This window comes from Engraulis encrasicolus, chromosome 8 (genome assembly GCF_034702125.1).
Source record: "Engraulis encrasicolus isolate BLACKSEA-1 chromosome 8, IST_EnEncr_1.0, whole genome shotgun sequence".
Lineage (NCBI taxonomy): Eukaryota > Metazoa > Chordata > Actinopteri > Clupeiformes > Engraulidae > Engraulis > Engraulis encrasicolus.
Genome location: NC_085864.1, coordinates 46,130,380 through 46,145,379, shown reverse-complemented (window position 1 = coordinate 46,145,379; position 15,000 = coordinate 46,130,380). Strand labels below are relative to the sequence as shown.

General features: G+C 47.4%; 1 protein-coding gene across 1 annotated transcript in view; it reads right to left on the bottom strand.

The window, feature by feature from the left end:
- The window catches only part of traf4a (tnf receptor-associated factor 4a), a 95,040-nt gene that overhangs the window by 17,444 nt on the left and 62,596 nt on the right, over positions 1–15,000 (bottom strand). The window contains exons 2-3 of the mRNA XM_063205859.1: positions 12,610–12,661; positions 1,846–1,950 (exon numbers count right to left, since the gene is read on the bottom strand). Of these exons, the coding sequence (XP_063061929.1) occupies positions 1,846–1,950; positions 12,610–12,661 (157 nt within the window). The remainder of the gene's footprint in view (positions 1–1,845; positions 1,951–12,609; positions 12,662–15,000) is intronic.

The window sequence follows — 15,000 nt, the reverse complement described above, 5'->3', positions numbered from 1 at the left end:
TATTATTCTTCTCGATTTTATTATTTAATAATGTATTACATAAACAGAAGTTATCAGTCTCTTTAGCAGTTGGAGCAAGGGGGGCATGTTAAACACACAGTGGGAGAATTGACTCTGAGGGATGATGAGAAAGAGAGATTTTTTTATCATTATTACATTACTATACCAGTAGAAATTAGTCACGGCAGGGTAGCACATTAAACGCACAGGTGGAGAAGTAGCTGAGAGGGACATGGGGAGCAAGCAAGCGTGAGGAAAGAGGGAGGGAGAGAAAGACAGTCCTGGGATACTTTACTTTCTACGTCACTTTGGTGACCTAAATGCTCTCGTAAACAACTGTCTGTCCCGCATCCTGCAAGTGAAACCAGATTTAACCAAAGAAAGCCTGGGAAGTGTTTCTTATTGAATCAGATATATTGAGAAGAACATCTCACTGTGTGACTGATTTTGTGACTTTTGAATGATTTAGTGCTTATGATAAAATCTATATGAACACATAATCAACAACCAACCAATCAAAATGCCATTTTATTGTATATTGACGCACTGTAGCAAATAGCCTACGATTCCAAGTGTCAATTTTGTTCAAGCTACTGTGTACACTTAGCATTGAATTCCTTGTTTAGCTTTGCTTGATTCACGTCACATTGTATTTTCTAAAGACGTTATACAAGTGTAAAAGATGCCACAAACTAAATGGTGTCAGATGAGGAGAGCTGCCTGAAAACAGATTACACGGAGAGCAAGGGAGGAGAGGAGGAGAGGAGAGGAAGACAGCTTTTGGCAAAACAAAGAAGATTTGAAGGGAAACAACCCCAGCAGTGAGGACAAGAAAACAAACAGACAAACAAACAAACAAACAAACAATGGCGACAAAAACAAAAAGAAATACAAAAACAAACCAACAAACAAAAGAAAGCAAGAGAGAAAGAAAGAAAGAAAGAAAGAAAGAAAGAAAGAAAGAAAGAAAGAAAGAAAAAAGGGGGAAAGAAAAGAAAGAAAGAAAGAAAGAAAGAAAGAAAGAAAGAAAGAAGAAACAAAGAAAGAAAGAGGGACATAAAAGAGAAGAAAAAAAGAAAGAAAGGAGTAAGAACAATACAACAAAAGTGAACCAAATCAAAGAAAGAGAGAATGAACAAAGGCAGTGAAAGACAAGTGGAACCCAGCAAGCAAATAATACATTTCCAAATAAGAGAAGCACAGCCCATCATCCTGCACCCCTGGAGCCTGAGGGAGGCCTACAGCTGCTATGCTGTACAGCTGCTATGACAGCACAAGCCTCCTACTGCAACTCTTGCTGTGCACTGTATCTTACTGTATACTGTGTGTTGATGTGTACTAGCTGATTTGAAACGGAGCGACATAATGACTTTTAAAAATGTTTTGTCATGCTGCTTTTTAGATTTTTTCACAGTCCAGTCGCGCTGGCATTGGCAATTGACACATACTTTCAATTATGTGTGCATGCGTGTATGTGTGTGTGTCGTCATCTGTGTGTGTGTGTGCGTGTGTGTCTACTGTATATCTGTGTGGGCGCAAATAAAGAAGTCAAATGTGTGTGAGCATGCGTGCCTGCATGTGTGTGTGTCTACATGTGTGTGTGTGTGTGTGTGTGTGTGTCTGTGTGTGTGTGTGTGTGTGTGTGTGTGTGTGTGTGTGTGTGTGTGTGTGTGTGTGTGTGTGTGTGTGTGTCTACATGTGTGTGTGTGTGTCTACATGTGTGTGTGTGTGTGTGTCTACATGTGTGTGTGTGTGTCTACATGTGTGTGTGTGTGTCTACATGTGTGTGAGTGTGTCTACGTGTGTGTGTCTGTGTGGCCTCCAGGTCCCCCCCTGTAGACTGACCTGCAGCTGTTTCATGGGGCCACTCCAGCGACAGCCCTCCTCACTGTGGATACAACGGATGGGCAGCGCCAGAATCTGCTGCTCCAGCTCGGGGTCCGGATAGATCTGTATCACACACACACACACACACACACACACACACACACACACACACACACACACACACACACACACACACACACACACACACACACACATACACATACACGCACGCACATACACACACACACGCACACACACAGACACACACACAAAATATACAAATAAACACATTGTTAAGTGTTTTTTTTTTAGCTCTCAATCACCCACAGTAATGCTAAGATGAGAAGTCACCATTGTGGGTGCCGGTGGACCCTGCCCATTTAAATGTCACAGGCTACTACAAAAATATCTACTTTTTACTAAAAAACAGACATTAAACCCTTACGCAGTTCTATTTCCAACACACTGGTACAATATTTTTAGAGGGGCGGTGCTCTAAAAACACCTTGGTTATTTCTACAGCACCGAAACAAAAACACCAGCTTCTTGTGGCTTAGCGCATACTGTATAGCGACTCTGTATCAGGTTTTCTGCAGCTAACTGCAGCGGGTTTGTAGCTTTCAATCAGGTGATTTATCTTGCGTTTGCTAAGAGCTGCGCTCAGCAGTGTTTAAGGTCCAGAGCGAGGGGCCTCCATTGAGCGTGCCATGGCAACCAGTCAGTGGGTCACTGTTCTCAGACCAGTCGGATAAAGCTGATATAGTAGAAATGTGGTGCGTCTCAGATGGCACACTTGTGCACTTCAGTTCAGGCACTATGTTTCAGTGCGTACTCCGTATTAGAGTTACGCACTGAAACATAGTGCCCGAAGTGCACAAGTGTGCAATCTGAGACACAGCAATAGTCTGCTATAGGCTACAGGCCAAGGTAATGCTAGCTTAGCAGTGAGAAGTAGACCTAGAAATAAGTCTAGTAGAAGAAGCCTAGAAATAATGACATGCCTCAGAGGAAGTTGGATGTTGTGTCCAAAAGTTATGACTATGACTAAATGCTACATTCACCTAAAGCCAGTGATGTGATGTGATAAATAATTAGTTTGCTGCGAGGTAGTTTAGCAGGGAGAGGTAGCTACTTGTACATTTTTTACCACTAAGTAACTTGATCTAACCAAACTCTCATGTTACAGAAATAATAACTGACTGAGTGAAATCTCATGGAGGGCTAAGACCAGGCTAACAGCAAAGTAAGAACCTACAGTACATGCACGAACTTGCCAAGCCATGTTAAATGTTCAAATGTTCAGATTTTCTTTTAGCAAATATTGCATATAGCTTACTGTCCCATGGACGCCTGATGTCAGGCACCATTGCGTGACATCTTTCAGCCCTGCGTACAGTCGTTGGGTTAGCAAAGCTATTTGAAAATCTAAACATGGTGTTTGGGTGAGCTAGGGTCACCAGGGACAGAAATAGGAAAAGAAAACAATGATGGGCTCGTCGTTGGGAGAGATTATAATCCTATAAGAAGAGATGGGCACAGTACTGTACATCCCCTCCGCTCCCATAATTCACTGTCATCTGTGGGAAAGAAGAGCGAGAGAGAAAGTCTCAATCCAATCATATCAAATCCCCACCCACCACACTCCAGCACTGAGATAAGGCAGGAGGCAAGAGCAGGCCCGGCGCTAGACATAAGCAGAGTACGCAGAGTGCTTAGGGCACCAGCGAGTGCTTGGGGGCACCAACCACTTTGCCCCCAAAATGTGGGCCTCTTAAATTGAGATTGACTGAAAATCGTCATGAAAAAAATATTGAATCACATTACAAAACATATATTTATTTGTTAGTAGATAATCATTATTATTATTATTATTATTATTATTAATAATAATTAATTAATTAATTATGAGTGGGGCCTCCTGACCAGCTGTGCTTAGGGTCTCCAAATCCTTGGCAGCGGCCCTGGGCAGGAGCGAGACCGGATTGCAGATGGAAGCGGGAGGGGGAGATACAGTCTAGTGGCAAGATGTCTCTTGGGTTTATAAATCAGTACTGTACATTCGCCACAGTTAAATGTGTTCAAGCCACGCGATAACCCTGAGTGGAATCCATTCTCTCATTCAGGGTATCTTCTCTTTCTCTCTCTTTCTCTCTCTTTCTCTCTCTCTCTCTCTCTCTCTCTCTCTCTCTCTCTCTTTCTCTCTCTCTCTCTGTAGGTCTCCATCTCCGGTTTGTATTGTCTAAGACTGTGCACTCTAAAAGACAACTCTAACCCGTGTACACTGTGCCAATGGAAACACTGTGGCAGTGATGTGACCATCAAGGACACAGACATCACCTCGACACGGATCTCTCGTCGTGTCCTATTCAGTCATGGGCAGTTCAAGTGTACCACAAGCAACATCTGGCTTGGAATGGGATGCCAACTTAACATGGTAACCCTTGCATAAGATTGAGTATCAGGGTTCACAGACTAAGATGCTCCAATGTTACATCACATGTAAAGGTGAAGACATCAAGGGTAACATTTGGAACAGTGCTATCGGGACGCATCATGAAAGTGAAAGCAACATGACTCTTGTGTAGAAGTGATTTGGCCATCCAAGACACTAGCACAGACTCTGGGATGTCTAATGTCCTATTCAGGCATTGGTAGTTCAACGTGTACTGACAAGAACTGGACAGCGACACCACCCTTACATGGTGACCCTTACGTAAGGTCGAGCATCTTCTAGGCTCCACTCGCTGACTAAGATCACACTATAAAGGTGCAGATCAAGGGGAACATTTGGAACAGTGCTGTCTGGAAGCAACATGACTCGTGTGTGACAGTGATTTGACCATCCAAGACACTAACATTAACTTGAGGATCTCTCATGTCCTATTCAGTCAGTGGCAGTTCCAAGTGTACTACTATCTAGAGCTAGTTAGAGTCTGCAATCTTTCGAGGTGACCCTTACCTTACGTAAGGTCCTAGGTATCTAGGTTTCACTGACTAAGATGCTCCAATGTTACGTCACACTCTAAAGGTGAATGTATCATGGAGGAACATTTGGAACAGTGCTGTCTGGAGGGAACACGACTCTTCTCTTGTGTGGCAGTGTCTGAGTCTGACAGCGATGACCATCCAAGACGATGCCATCTATTCCCAGAGCCCTTATGTCCTATTCCATCATTGGCAGTTCAGTGTCTACTGTTAGCTAACTAACCCTGGAGCAGGACGCCAAGCCAACCTTACACAGCTTTCATTGTCTGCTCTCAGGGTTGGTCTGGGGGAGAAATAGGGCTCGGGCACTTTTGGCTTAAAGGGGCCCCTCATAATTAGCGGCGCAGAACTGACTCACCGGTGGGCCCCGCACCCTCGTGGGCTCCTATTGTCAGAAATGAAAAAAAAAAGAATACATTTCTGAAAAAAGGGGCCTATGAGGGTGCGTGGCACACCGAGAAATTGCCACTATGCCAGATGGCCAATCCAGGCCTGTCTACTCTACAAGAGTTAACAGATGTAACCCTCACTTTAGATCTAGTGCCGAGTGTTCGCTGACTAAGACATTCCAAGGTTATATCAGCCTTGGAAGCTAACGATACACGATACAGGAGTCTTATTCCGGCAACCGACAGTTCCATTGTGCACAATTAGCTACAGCTGAACTACGATGGCAAATACTTAACAAATCTTTCATTGCCTTCTTTGCAAGGTGGTGGAAGAAACGACCCTCATATTAGGTCAAGTGTGCAGGGTATTTTGACCACAAAGTCACAAAGTCACCGCACATCACACTGAGGCTGATGTTACTGGTCAAGATGAGAAACATCTTACAAAGAAATCCTGCACACTATTCATTCCACTAACAAACTTGAAGTTTGTTGGTGGAATCAACAGTGTGCAGGATTTCTTTAAACTTGAATGACAACCCCACTGGGATAATATCCTACGCACCTGTCCAACTACAGAGGTGTGCAAAAGCTTCATTTTGAACAGGCTAGTAAGCAGCAGCAGTAGCAGTAGCAGTAGCAGTAGCAGTAGCAGTAGCAGCAGCAGCAGCAGTAGCAGCAGCAGTAGCAGCAGTAGTAGCAGCAGTAGCAGCAGTAGTAGCAGCAGTAGCAGTAGTAGCAGTAGCAGACGGACTCTCGGCCAAGGTTAAGAGGCCAATGAGTGGCTCAAGAAGCCGACGCCCCCTTAACCCCCAGCCCCATATGGACAACCTCCATATGTACATCAATTATTGATGTGGGAACAAGGACGCAAACACACACACACACACACAGCTGATACGAACGATACACTGCTAGTTTTACATCAGGCAAATCACATCACTTAACGCAGAAAAGTCATGTATTTCTTTATCTAACCCTTATACTGAAGTATACGGGCATTGGAAACTAGTACGGCATTGAAAACTAGCTTTTTGCTATGAATGCTATGATGCTTGCTGTTTGGCTGTTATTCAACTTACATGCTATGCATCTGTCCCTTACAAATAAACAAATAGTATGAGGGGAAATAGGCTGTTCTGTCATGCAAAGGTCAAACGAAGGTCAATGCATGAAAGCTTCTACTACTGACCCTGCAGTGACTTCATACCACAACTGGTCAAGACCAATACCTACAATACTCTCTTTTTATTCAGCACATTTTCCCCCGGCTGCCGGATAGTCACGTGTGCGTGTGTGAGTAGGAAAAGTAATCCCCTGCTACAAAAACGAAAAAAAAAACCCACACACACACTCACACAAACACGCATTGTTTTCTGTGGGGGTAAAATCTGCGATCTGAGAAGCTGGCGGCATAAAGACTTTTTAATAATGCGGCGGCGGCAGAGGGGATCAGAAAGGTAAGCAGCTCAGAGATGCTGAGATTCATCCAGAGACCCCTGGCCTTGGCCTGGGTTGGTACCGGCCTTACTGACCCTTTGCCTGGGTTGATAGCTGCCTTACTGCCCCTTTGGCCTGGGTTGGTGCTGGCCTTACTGCCCTTTTGGCCTGGGTTGGTACCGGCCTTACTGGTCCTTGGCCTGGGTTGTTGCTGGCCTTTCTATCCCCTTGGCCTGGGTTGGTACCCTCCTTTCTGCCCCTTGGCCTGGGTTGATAGCGGCCTTACTGACCCTTTGGCCTGGGTTGGTGCTGGCCTTACTGACCCTTTGGTCTGGGTTGGTGCCCTCCTTTCTGCCCCTTGGCCTGCGTTGATAGCGGCCTTACTGCCCCTTTGCCTGGGTTGGTGCTGACCTTCTGACCCTTTGCCTGGGTTGATACCGGCCTTTCTAAGCCCTTTGCCTGGGTTGGTGCTAGCCTTTCTGGTCGCTGGCTTAGGTAGCTCTGACCTGGCCTGGGATAGCAGTGGCCTTTGTCCTGAACAGCAGAGACCTTTGGCCTGGGTTAGTAGTAGCCTACTGTCCTGTCCTGTCTGACCTAGTCTGGGTTAAAAGCTCAGTCCCGTCTCCTGCGACAACAGAAAGGAGGTCAACACACCTACTACGTATACAAAACCACCAGAAAGCAAACTAGCTAAAGTAGTTTAAGAGCAAAAGACTGACAGCCCAATGGACGGCCCAGAATGGTGGTACTGCATAAAGAGTCTTGTGCCCAAGCCAAAAAACACATCCACTCTCTGTGTTTGTGTGTGTGTGTGTGTGTGTGTGTGCGTGCGTGCGTGCGTGTGTGTGTGTGTGTTTGTGTGTGTTTGTGCGTGTGTGTGTGTGTGTGTGTGTATGTGTGTGTGTGTGTGTGTGTGTGTGTGTGTGTGTGTGTGTGTGTGTGTGTGTGTGTGTGACTGTGTGTGCATGCATTGGGGGTAATGCTAATTCCCTAGTGGTGTGTGTGTGTGTGTGTGTGTGTGTGTGTGTGTGTGTGTGTGTGTGTGTGTGTGTGTGTAAGACCAGGGGGTAATTCTGAGGGCTGTGAGTGGGTGGCATGGAGCGTCACAGTAAATAATGCTTTGTGACAGGTGTCCTACCACCGCTGCTTCTTCAAAGCACAGCCTGTGCGTGAGTGTGTGTGCGTGTGTGCGTGTGTGTGTGCGTGTGTGTGTGCGTGCGTGCGTGCGTGCGTGCGTGCGTGCGTGCGTGCGTGCGTGCGTGTGTTTACATGGGAATGATCCTGCAGTAAATGCATAAATTGTGTGTGTGGTGTGTGCGTCTGTGAGCGTGTGCACGTGCAGGCAGGAAACTGTGAGCCAGCACTCCGTTGACTCAAGCTCAGTTGCGTGACTTCACTTGCCTGCCTGCCTGCCTGCCTGCCTTGCTGCCTGCCTGCCTGCCTGCCTGCCTGCCTGCCTTGCTGCCTGCCTGCCTGCCTGCCTGCCTGCCTGCCCTGCCTTGCTGCCTGCCTGCCTGCCTTGCTGCCTGCCTGCCTGCCTGCCTGCCTGCCTGCCTGCCTGCCTTGCTGCCTGCCTTGCTGCCTGCCTGCCTTGCTGCCTGCCTGCCTGCCTTGCTGCCTGCCTGCCTGCCTGCCTGCCTGCCTGCCTGCCTGCCTGCCTGCCTTGCTGCCTGCCTGCCTGCCTTCCTGCCTGCCTGCCTGCCTGCTTGACTGCTTGCCTGTCTGCCGTCCTGCCTGCCTGGCTGGCTGGCTGGCTGCCTGCCTGCCTGCCTTGCTGCCTGCCTTGCTGCCTGCTTACCTACCTGCCTGCCTGTCTGCCTGCTTGCCTGTCTGTCTGCTTGCCTGCCTGCCTATTTGCCTGTCTGCCTGCCTGCCTGCTTGCCTGCCTGCCTGCCTGCCTGCTTGCCTGCCTGCCTGCCTGCCTGCCTGCTTGCCTGCCTGCCTGCCTGCCTGCCTTGCTGCCTGCCTGCCTGCCTGCCTGCCTGCCTGCCTTGCTGCCTGCCTGCCTGCCTTGCTGCCTGCCTGCCTGCCTGCCTGCCTGCTTGCCTGCCTGCCTGCCTGCCTGCCTGCTTGCCTGCCTGCCTGCCTGCCGACCTGCCTGCATGCCTGCCTGCCTGCCTGCCTGCCTGCCTGCCTGCCTGCCTGCCGTCCTGCCTGCCTGCCTGCCTGCCTGCCTGCCTTGTCTGCCTGCTTGCCTGCCTGCCTGCCTGCCTGCCTGGCTGCCTGGCTGCCTGCCTGCCTTGTCTGCCTGCTTGCCTGCCTGCCTGCCTGCCTGCCTGCCTGCCTGCCTGCCTGCCTGCCTGGCTGGCTGGCTGGCTGGCTGGCTGGCTGCCTGCCTGCCTGCCTGCTTGACTGCTTGCCTGTCTGCCTGCCTGCTTGTCTGCCTGCCTGCCTTCCTGCCTGCCTGTCTGCCTACCAAGCCTGCCTGGCTGCCTTGCTGTCCAGTCCTTGTGCTGGGATGGATGCATTGCTAACTAGTCTTCATGGCACGAGTCTATACCTTGCTCTATGATGCTTAGCCGTGTACTGTACCGTACGACAGCTAGACTGCAGTCAGATCTCATTGAGCTAATTCGAGCCCAGAGACATTCAGTGGGGCGAAAAATAAACTGCATTACTCATACATTTATACAGTACAATGTACATTCTTTTTCCACTGATGTCGGATTTTTTATTCTGCATTCCATCATGGCTGCCGCTAGGCATTCCTCATTAACAATGGCTTTTTTTTTTGCATGAACATCAGCAGTCTGCCGTTGTGGCTTTGCGTTCAATAAAACGGCACACAAGAATGATATCGATAATAATATTTCAGATTACATACAGCAACAACAACATTCTGTGGATGTTTTTTGCAGCCGTGTCCACATACAATGGTGGTTTTTGAGGAATACACCACAATGTGTGCAATGAATGCACGTGCTATGAATGAGCGCGTTATCAATGTCGCCTGCTATCTAGGGCTGTAACGATATTGTATCGAACGGAGAAATCGTGATACGCAGAGTCACGATACTGCATCGTGGTGCAAGAAGACAGTATCGTGATACACCCTTTCAAAGTTCTGTTACCCTTCTGTTCAGAAAACAAAAGCAAAAAAGCAAATTAATTCATTTTAAAAGGTAAATTTAGAAAATCTTGGGTGTATCGAACCATAGGATCGAAATCGTGATGCGAACCGAATCGTGACTTGAGTGTATTGTTACAGCCCTACTGCTATCCATCCGGTCCTATGTCCTTCACTATGGAATAGCATGTATAATACTATTGCCTTTACATAATTATTACAATTCATATGTCCCTTATGTAATTCATTCTTGGTTATATTTCATCTTGTTATAATTTTTTAAAAAATCTGCAAAAATCAATAATCGTGATTAATAACCGTGATTATGATTTTGACCAAAATAATCGTGATTATGATTTTTCCCATAATCGTGCAGCCCTACTGCTATCCATCCGGTCCTACTGTATGTCCTTCACTATGGAACAGCATGTATAATGCGGAATGAGCTGTGGGGGGAACACAACTGAGGATGCTGTGTCTCGTAATTGAACAGAGTGCTTTCTGTCAAAGCAGTGTGTCTGTGAATGGCTGGCGAAGAATTTCCATCGTATGTACGTATGAATTGCACATATTCTTGTGGCCCTGGCACACCGATCGGCCAAGACGCCTGACAGGGATATTATTTCTTCTTACTCTTCCAAACACAAATGTCTATCTATCTAGTATACTTTCGCTTGGCTTTCTTTGCTCTTTGTGTAACCCGAATAAATGCACTCAGAGAGAGAGAGAGAGAGAGACAGAGAGAGAGAGAGAGAGAGAGGGAGAGAGAGAGAGAGAGACAGATGGGATGAAACCCAAGCTGGCCGGGTAGAGTAGTTAATTAAAAAGATAAGTTCTCTCCACCAATGAAATAAGAGGGGGCACATGACTGGTGGCGACCTCACAGACCAATGTGTACTCTGGCCAACAGATGCAGTCCAGGATGCAGAGGGAAGCACTGGTGAGCCTTTCTGAATGTGTGTGTGTGTGTGTGTGTGTGTGTGTGTGTGTGTGTGTGTGTGTGTGTGTGTGTGTGTGTGTGTGTGTGTGTGTGTGTGTGTGTGTGTGTGTGTGTGTGTGTGTGTGTGTGTGCATGTCTGCTTGGTCGAAAATCTGCAAGTGTGTGTGTGTGTGTGTGTGTGTGTGTGTGTGTGTGTGTGTGTGTGTGTGTGTGTGTGTGTGTGTGTGTGTTTGTGTGTGTGTGTGAGTTTGTGTGTCTTCAGCGTGTGTGCTTTTCCCCTTCTCCTAAGCCTTTTATCAGATTGACCTCAAGCCTGCTGTATTTTCTAAACCATGAAAAAGCCCCATTTTGGAAGAAAGAAAGGAAAGAAAAGGAAAGGAAAGGGAAAAAATGGTGGCCGGGTGGGTCTGTGGCTAGCCAGGAGGCTTCATATTACTTCCAGCTCATCAGCTACCCTTAAAAACGGAGAAAACGCTGGCTGTTGAAAACACAAAAATAACTTTGCGAGGGGTCAGGGCTGCCACCAACTGTGTACATCTTCTGCTCAGTTTGCTGCTCAGTGACATTTTACCGTGTGACTGACTACCCTGATGAGGGACACCTTAAGGCGGCTGTCAGGTCAGACAGAGAAGAAAAAGGGCAGACGTTTATTTAAAAAAAGAAAAAAAAAGAGTAAAAGAAAAGTCAAATGATTCACTCATCATGTCTTTGTTTTTTTAAAAGTTTAAATGATGCTGCGTGTGCTGTCATCCTCCTGACTGGGAAAAGGATGTGACATTCTGAGGAGGAGTCGGGTGGGGGTGGGGGTGTGGATGGCAGAGAAGGCCTGGGGTTGTTTTGTTACACGGGCTCACACTAGCAGGCTAGCAAATACAGAGAGCAGGGCCACCAAGGAAGCTTACAGTTGGGGACAAAGGGGTCACTTGTCCTGGGCCCAATAAGAGAAGGGGGGGGGGGGCAGAATTGGATCCTCATTACATTGGGTTTGGGGCCCTTTTATATGTATTTTTTCCCTGGCCTAGCCAAAGCTGTTGGTGACCCTAAGGCCCACTGACCGCTTTGGCTGTCCCAGGACAAAATCATCTGAAAGGGCCCTCCCTCAATACATATGGTACAATGGAATTGGGAGCCAATTCCGGGGCCCTTCTCTCTCTCTGGGCCCAGGACTACTGACCCATTTGTCCCCCACTCCTCCCTTGGCTTCCCTGACTGACTGAGAGAGCCGTGCTAGCAGCTAGCTAGCCTGATTATCATCGACTTTCAAATCTGTTCGATACTTGGTCTGACCAAGAGCATAACAATTAACATTTCCCAAACGACATTTCCCAAAATGACCTCCCTTGGTTTGCTAATGATTGTTTGCTTCCCAACAAAGTGGGAGGAGATCCCGTATTTGCGGGAACTCAGAAAGTACTTGCATTGACTCTTGACCTGACTGGTGGCAACACTGAAGCTGTTGCGTCACAGGGAGGGCACGACTTGGCTAGCAGCTAGCAGCCTGGACTCTCCGTCACACATAACCCCCAGAGCCGAGAGGGCAGAGGGGGCTGAGACCTTGACTAGACTAGGGGATGACAACCATGACAGGGGAGGATAACAGACAGTTATTACCCAGGCACGTGTCAGGAGAAAACACGTGCCGTGCCCTGCGTGGAAAAGATCCGCACCAATTCACCAATTCTATGTGATCAGTTCCATTTGGACTTTTGTTCCAGTTTCATTTGAACGTAGACGATATACAGACGGCGATATTGATTTTCAGTTCCTTAAATCATCTTAAAGTCTCACACCTGTATGTTCGTACTATACTTGCTTGTGAAGGAGGGTGAAAGTGGTAATACCATAAAATGATCAGCTACAACATGAGGACTTTTGAAGCCAAAAATTAAGAATAAAGGACAGGACAAATGTTATAATAAACAGATGACATTGGCACATGTTTGAGGGCTGGGTCACATTACCTTGGCATAGTCAAGGGGCAGCTGATCCTCGGGACACTTGAAGACGCCCTCACTGCAAAGAAACACAGAGAAGAAGAAACATTAGGATTGGAGACTCCAAGGACAGTTGAAAGAAAATTACATTAAATCTTAACCGGTTATCGATGTATATTTATAAAGACACGTTATGATTTGTTATGCTGTATCTATTCGGGGTTGAAAAATGTCAAGCCTGAAATAAGGTATGATACAAGCTTTACAAACTTTGGTAATTCCATATTTTCCATCCAAATTTTCCATTTTCCATCCATAAACATTATGTGAGATTAGACATCATCATGAGGAAAAAGCTTAATCTGAGACCAATATCATCTATTTCATTATAGTATGTCGCTCACAGTTCACATACTGTATATGAACCCTGTGTAACCAGTGTTGCCAGATGTGTCTGACCAAATCCCGCCCAAAAGCTTCTCAAAAACCGCCAAAATGCCCTAAATTCCGCCCAAATTCAACAAACTACATTGACTTCTATGGGCCCAAAATGGCTGAAAAAAACGCCAAATGGCCAATTTTTCCCGTTTTTACCCGCCGACGCTCATCCCAAGTAGCCCAATTGGGCGGGCACCCGCCCAATCTGGCAACACTGTGTGTAAACAGGGAAAAAAATCTCATTATATCACGAGCTGTATTTCCAAGCAGCACACAGCAGGCAGGTGTGCGGCGCGCAGCAGGTCTTCAAGGACATAACACTTAATGCTCTCGTCTGAACCTCTCGAAACTCGTCACCCTTCTGCTCTCTTCAGGAACCCGCCACGCATGTGGCCTTTATGGCACTGTAACCGAGTAGCTTTCACAGTCACACACACACACACACACACCTGGGCTGCCTTGAAAGACACACACGCACACACTGACACACACACACACGCATCCACGTGTAAGCGCGCTTGCAGGCACGCACACACACACACACGTACGCAGGCACACACAAACGCATGCACACGTAAGCGTGCTTGCAGGCACGTACACACGCGCGCACGCGCGCGCACGCACGCACACACACACACACACACAGACACTTTTTCTGAACACCCACGTTCACTCTACTCCAAGACATGACACTCTCTCTCTCTCTCTCTCTCTCTCTCTCTCTCTCTCTATCTCTCTCTCCCTCTCTCTCTCTCTCTCTCTCTCTCTCTCTCTCTCTCTCTCTCTCTCTCTCTCTCTCTCTCTCTCTCTCTATCTCTCTCTCCCTCTCTCTCTTTCGATTCGGCCGTCATTCAATCCTGTCCTGAGGGCTGTCTCTGTCACTTTATCTCCAGGATTTGTGGCGTCGGTTTCCTGACAGCAGAAGATCACTGAGACCTGGCAGGAACTGCGCAGCACTGCCTGCAGATGCAGTTGCAGTGTGTGTGTGTGTGTGTGTGTGTGTGTGTGTGTCTGTGTGTGCGTGTGCGCATGTTTGTGTGTGTGTCTGTGTGCGTGCACAAGTGTGTATGCACGCATGTGCACATGCATGTGCATCTGTCTGCATGTTCATGTTTGTATCTAAGTGTGTGTATGCAGTACATGCATGCACATGTGTGTGTGTGTGTGTGTTTTATTTTTATTTTTTTTTAAAGTGTGACTGTGACTGCGAGGTGAGGGCCCCGGGGTGCTGTTAACGTGCCTTTTTACGGGACTCTTGCACACCAAGCAGCCAATCAGAGGCCGCGGTGACAACATGAAATATTCACAGCAGTGAATAATAGACACGATCAGGGCCTTGGGGACGGGGAAAGAACAGGAGAGAGAGAGAGAGAGAGAGAGAGAGAGAGAGAGAGAGAGAGAGAGAGAGAGAGAGAGAGAGAGAGAGAGAGAGAGAGAGAGATGGCAGGAATGAAAGAACATGATAGTGAGATAAAAAACAGACAGCGACAGAGAGACAGAGAGAGAGAGGTGATAGAGAGATAGAGATAGAGAGAAGGAGATAGAGATAGAGATAGAGATAGACAGAAGCAAAGAAAGAGAGAAAGAGAGACGGTGAATCGGTGACCGAGAGAGAGAGAGAGAGAGAGAGAGAAGGGGAATGAGAAAGACAGAGGATAGAGAGGCAGCAGCAAGAATAGAGGGAGACATAAAGAGAAAGAGAGAGATAGAGAGAGGGAGAGAGAGAAAGAGAGAGAGAAAGAGAGAGAGAGAAGAGAGAGAGAACGAGAGAGAGAAAGAGAGAGAGAGAGAGAGCGTGAGAGAGAGAGAGTGAGAGAGAGAGAAAGAGAGAGAGCGAGAGAGAGATAGAGAGAGAGAGAGAGAGAGAGAGAGAGAGAGAGAGAGAGAGAGAGAGAGAGAGAGAGAGAGAGAGAGAGAGAGAGAGAGAGAGGTAGTGTGACATGTTGACTGGTCCCCGGGCCCCAATGAGTATCTCCTCAA